At 37.5% G+C, this 6,199-nt stretch overlaps 1 protein-coding gene across 1 annotated transcript in view; it reads right to left on the bottom strand.

The window, feature by feature from the left end:
• The window catches only part of LOC101861454 (trifunctional enzyme subunit beta, mitochondrial), a 16,309-nt gene that overhangs the window by 1,743 nt on the left and 8,367 nt on the right, over positions 1 to 6,199 (bottom strand). The window contains exons 10-13 of the mRNA XM_005103824.3: positions 5,429 to 5,556; positions 4,689 to 4,776; positions 2,955 to 3,029; positions 1,130 to 1,294 (exon numbers count right to left, since the gene is read on the bottom strand). Coding sequence (XP_005103881.1) covers positions 1,130 to 1,294; positions 2,955 to 3,029; positions 4,689 to 4,776; positions 5,429 to 5,556 — 456 coding nt within the window. The remainder of the gene's footprint in view (positions 1 to 1,129; positions 1,295 to 2,954; positions 3,030 to 4,688; positions 4,777 to 5,428; positions 5,557 to 6,199) is intronic.

Raw genomic sequence — 6,199 nt, 5'->3', positions numbered from 1 at the left:
AATTTTTTAATAATATCAAATTCACTCTACAACTCGCCATAAAGGCCAATGGCCTTTATAAAATTTAAAATTCTGCTGGGAACAACGACGGAAAAAATATCCTGCAATTTCTTGCATTTATAATATTTCCTTCGGATCTCTCCAAAGAGGAAATTTACTTGTTAATCCTATCCGTATGCTTTGCATAGCAGTCTGTCAAAATTATTTCTTGAGAAATACTGAAAGTTTCAAAGAGATCTTCATACTTGAAGTATTCTAAAATGTGAGGATTACAACACCGGGGGTACAAAATAACCACAGGTCGTACGGATAGGGTTATGCCTACCTTCAGGTATTAAGATTTACAAACACCTGCGATTAAGCCACCCACTCAATCAAACCAGCATTTTGCAATACACACAATCCCTTAAATGCAAACCCCATGAAAGAGCCCGAAAGACACACATCTTCATAAATTTACATTACTTAACACACTGTACAGTATGGACACATTTAGAAGAAATTAAAGCGGTACTCATGAATGACAACTTAGACATAAACAGTCAAATTAAATATAAGTATTATCAAATCTTATATGCTTATTCTAAAATTAGTAGAATATTATACATAAGCATACTCATTTCAATGTCAAATAAGGATAAAATAACCCCCCCCCCCTCCCCCCCAATAAGAACAGCTTCGTAATCCCTGGACCTGACCTTACCCACCCCCAGCTTTTTTAAAACAGCCAAACTCAAAGATGACGAAAGATGTTTCGCTGTAATATTTCAGATGAAGGCCTACAACAAGGTACCCACGTGCTAATTTATTCCAAGACTTTCTGAAGCTTAAGCTCTTTTGACATTATAAACAGTCGGAAAAACAGGACAAAAAGCAATCTGTAAACCGGTGGAAAACATGTTCCATTTCAGACAACGTTCTTAAATATCTGATCAGTAAAATTCCAAAATACAGATCCCTTGGATATGGCAGCCTAATCTGGACAGGACAAAGGAGAAAGCACACCCAACATCATTAGGAAGATAAAAAGAACGAAAAAAAATCTGGAAAGGGAGAAGAAATCTAAATAGTAGATTCAGCCTCAACAGGAAAAAGGAGGACCATGGGCAAATTAGAATCAGTTACTCACATGTCCTCCGGCAGCACAGGCTGCAACCAGGCCAAACTGACCGCCTTCTTGGATAAGTCTGTTGGCAGCTGTTGTGACCAATCGCACGCCGGTTGCTCCGAAAGGATGCCCCAGCGAGAGTGAGCCGCCCCACAGGTTGAACTTGTCCATGGGTGGGGCTCCGGGCTAAAGAATGCAGAGAATTTGCTTTATTTTAGTAAGAGTTTTACAGGGTTTGGAACATATAGGAGGCATCATGGTGAAACCAGGCGCTCGTCAAAATACAGAAATCGGAGAAACAGGCATTTTTCTGCCAGTTTGGACATTTTTATCGAATTTCTATTTTTGACTCGACCTCTTTTATGTCCACATAAAAACACATTTCCATGTGAATTTTACAGAAAAATATTGATTAAAGGTACAAAATATGTCATTCTTTATTTTTTCAAGGACTCTTTAGCTTTTGCAGTCACCAAACTTTGGCGGCCATTTTCTCGCTAATTTCACCACTGAAACCAGGCGACCTCATTTCCTTCAATCGCAAATATCTTGAGTTCTTTTCAAGCTAGATGGATTTTTTTTCATGAAAAGCAAGGCAAATAAATAAGCTTTCAGGTGATACCAATAACTTCTCATGGCCAAAAATTGACGAGGGCCTGATTCCACCATTTCGTGACGCATATATATATAAGTGCCAAAGATTTGATTAGTATTAGTTTTAGTAGAGGTTTTAAGGCGCTCGCTACTGCATAAAGTCATATGAGCGCCAGAAGATTAGAGGTGTTACAAGAGAGTAACAAACACAACAAAGCAGGAGGAGAGATTTGGACAATAGATGTTTGATAAGAAAGAAGGAGCAAATCACACCAGCACCCATCAACCATCCATGCAGAGAATTTGTTTCTTTGTTTGAGTAAAGAGAAGCACATCAACACAAAAAGCAGGACAGAAACACAGGCAAAAACAGCAGTTGGAAAGAAAAGAAGAAGGACCAAGTGGCACCCTCCAATCATCAGCTGAGAATGTAGAGAAAAGTTCTGCTTGAATTCTTAATTGATTGACTGAGTAGATGTTTTATGAAACACTGCTTGAATCTGAGATAGACAGATCACTCAATGCAGTCATGATCGCAGACTGTAGAGGTAAAACATGATGTCTAACCAAAATAACAAACAAAACAGAAAGAACTGCAAAGGTGGGGGTAAGAGAATTCACTTATTTTTCTATGTCTATAGAAACTGAGGGATAGTATAAATGAGTAATTCTACAGGTTAAAATTTGTATAAAATCTTGAGGGAATAGTAACAGAATATTTTTTTTTGTCACAACGAAAGTATCTAGGTCCACACAACAATATCTTTCTTTTGGACAGTACAGCTTTATTCGTGATATAAACAGACCTTTAGAAATGGTTTTAAAAAATAACACCCATTATTTTTTAAACAGATTTCGAAGAAGACTGCCATTCAAATGGCAACCAATGGTTACATCCATCCGTTCTTCTTTTGATTTTTTAAATTTGGCAACCCATGACAAGTGACAAACTAAATCCCAACTAAATCACCAAAAGTGAACTCATTAGTGAACACACTACAAAGGTATAAATGAACATGAATACATAAACAGACATTCTCGGAGTTTAAAAAAAGTTAAGGAGAAAAAACAGAGAAGGTAACGCAGAACAAGGAGGGAGATAAAATTAGAAAGATGGGGACTGAAAGATTAAGCAAAATCAGGAATTCCACCAGAAAACTAGTTCTTTAAACCACACATATACAGATATACCAAAAACAGACATTATTACGACAGACAAATTATGAAAAAGCATTTCAAATATATGACCCACCTTGGCAGAAAGTCCCATGTACTTTGTGGCGAAAAATTCAGAGTCCAGAGCTTTCAGGTTAGCCAGAATTTGTCCCTGAAACAAAACAACAAAACTTGTACAAGTTCACAACTAGCTGTTTACTCTTTGCCATAGCTTTTCGTCTTAGTAGAGGTTTTACAGCGCTCGCAACTGCATAAGGTTATATGAGCACCAGAAGATTAGAGGTGTTACAAGAGAGTAACAAACATAAAAAAGAAGGGGAGATAAGGACGATAGATGTTTGATAGGAAAAAAGAAGCAAACCACACCAGAGCACCCGCCAAACATCTAGTGTCATAGCTTTATTGCTATGAAACGAGTTAGCAAAATTTGACAGGCTTTGAAATCAATTTAACTCACTTGCGACTGGGCCCTTTCACCGGTCACAAGCGTTGAAGACTGGCGTTTTTGGGGGTATTTCAATAAATCACCACAACTCTCAGAATTACCCTATTGTAATTATTTTTTGACACAGTAAAGTAACATTCAAGCTTAATCTAATACAAAAAACTAGAATTGTCTAAGTCTAATACTTTAATTTGCATGATTTTTTAAAAATTGGCATGAATTTAATTTTCGAAAAATTTCCAGAGACGTGACAAGTAGAATGAAATTCACTACAGCCACAAAAATAAAAGTTCAAAGTGTTCTGGTTTGAATTGTATACATGTGCAAGTGTTTGGTGAAAATATAAAAGCTGGTCTGTGCATTGATTCAGACCCATACACTGAATTACATGAGACAGATGTACGGCACGACGTTGTGATTTCGTTGCGCGAAAAACAACACCGGTACTAGTGCTAGATCTAGCCCTAAAACTACGACTCGGGCCGTGTTCGGGTACATATCCAGGATCCTAACTATTAGACACATCATATTCTGAGACACTAGAACTAGTAAAACGTACAGAAGTATAGAAAAACGGCGAAATTATGTGATTCTTGTTCATGCGACTTCTTCGACCGTTACTACGACGCGACTGTCGGATAACTATGAGCTGTATAGAAAAAAACAAAGCGCGAGTTCCGGTCTGTTCAACCCCAGTTGGGGTCACTGTCCTTCACCTTCAATAACTTAAAAACTACCGGCCCCAGAGATACGAAACGAAGTCTAAGTAGCTCAGGCTTGGCCAAACAAGGGTACGAGGCGGGTCTCGCGATCCGTGCGTGATTTGTAGAGCGAAAAAAAAATTCCAAAGTTGGTCACGCAGGTCTTGCGAGACCCGACGCGAGCGTCATGGCGGGGGTCATGCAACTGTTGTGTGAGCCGTCTGAAGTGAGTTAACAGTACAGCACTTTCAGGACAGAGACAACAATGGTTGATTGTGCGGGATCATTCATGCAACGATTAACTTTGGTCAATATAGATGGGTATAAGTTAACAGAGAATCTCGCTTTTTTTAAATTGAAAAGACATTGGTAAACGTTATTTCAACAAAGAGGGTTCAATAAATGAGTAAATATTACAATACCCTCAGCAGACTGAGAAGATCTCAAGTATAAAGACTGCAGACAATCAGTACATCAGCATGTACATGTAAAGCATTTTCCAAGACAAAAGGCAAAAAGTCAACTTAGCCAAGGTTTGATAAACAAGGAATTCCTAAGACTAGGACAAGAAAATTGTATAATTTATCTACAGCTACCAAACACCCTCAACTATTGACTTAATAATTTATAGAATTTAAAAGATAGAAATAAAAACAAAACTCACAGCAAAAGCTTCATGATATTCAAAAACATCAATGTCATTCAGGGTGAGGCCTGCCCTCTTCAAAATACGTGGGGTGGCATAGGCTGGGCTGCCAACACAAAGAGGAAGCAGAAACAAAAATTATGACAAGTCCTCAAATGACAAAAATAGCAAAACATGTCAATTGTTAACCTCTCTCCATGTCACATCGATAAACACATTGGCACCTTGCTTTATGTTGTCCTGTCCCAGGTGAATAAAAGTACATCCCTCAGACAAGTATTCCTATAAGTCCCCCATTTCTTCTTGCTATATGTTCACATGAAACTGAACGTACCTGGATATGAAGCTGTACAATATATAAGAAAGTTGTATACCATATTATCATCTGTCATCCCAAGAACACAGAAAGACAAAATAATGTTTTTTCAGGGTAGGGAAAAAGAAAAAGAAACCCCTATGATTGTGAAGTAGTACCAACCAAAAAATGTTCCAGAGTCATTCAACTTAACACAAACAACAGTACAATCCGTACACACACATGCACAACCACACAGACATTATTGGAAGCCATCCGCATGTCATTTTTTTCCCCATCCCTCAATTGTGCCTATCTGTTTGTCTCTTTGTCAAGATTTCAGTCAAGACTATAAAACAATTATCAAGTCATCATGCTCACCATTGACTCAAACGCAAAACTTATTTCATAAAGTTCAAAAGTTTCAATATCAAGGTAAACAAAATTGCTTGTAGAGTCTCACCCAAGCAGCAGCTGGTCTTTGGGGTCCTGTGCCACATAGAGGAAGTCTCTCAGGTAAGCCTTTGGCTTGAAGCCCATGGCCAAAGCTTTCTCCTCTGACATGATAAGACAAGCTGAGGCACCGTCAGTCTGAAAGAAAAGTCTTTTATTAAAAGGGAAGTCTGACCAGTGAACTGCTCGAGGAACATAGGCAATTGAGTGTAGAAATACTATATGCAACAATGGAACACAAAAAAAGTCTCCAACATCTTTCTAAAATGTGTACATCACAAAATCGATTTAAAAAAACATAATGCCTCCTTTCATACCAGTATTTCCTTCAGTTACAAACTATTTGTCGAGCTAAAAAAAAAACTGGACAATCTGCAAAACAGACTGAACTGGGAAATAAAAATACAAGGTCATTTTATCTTATTCCCAAGCCAATTACATATCCACAAAATTCTCCAATCTATCCAAAATTACGCAAAGTGATTATTCATTGCTTCTGCCTTCTCCCCCCCACAACCAGAGTTTTTCTTTCTGTCCAAAATGCACTCTACACTTCCAAAACAAAAAAGTATTTATCCTGTTTTCAGTTTACTCTAAAATTTGGAAATTCCCCTACAAAATCATAACGAAGCATTTTCACCAGATACTGTTCATACAAAGAAATGTCTGAGACATAATAAAAATTTTTTTATCGAAACATGTAATTTCAAATTGTATTAGTTTATACTTATTTACAGGAAATTTCAGACGATTTAGAGTAAGTATAACAATCTTAAAAACT

This window comes from Aplysia californica, unplaced genomic scaffold (genome assembly GCF_000002075.1).
Source record: "Aplysia californica isolate F4 #8 unplaced genomic scaffold, AplCal3.0 scaffold00391, whole genome shotgun sequence".
Taxonomy (NCBI): Eukaryota; Metazoa; Mollusca; class Gastropoda; order Aplysiida; family Aplysiidae; genus Aplysia; species Aplysia californica.
Note: the sequence above shows the minus strand (reverse complement) of the source record. Positions and strands in the feature narration are given on the sequence as shown.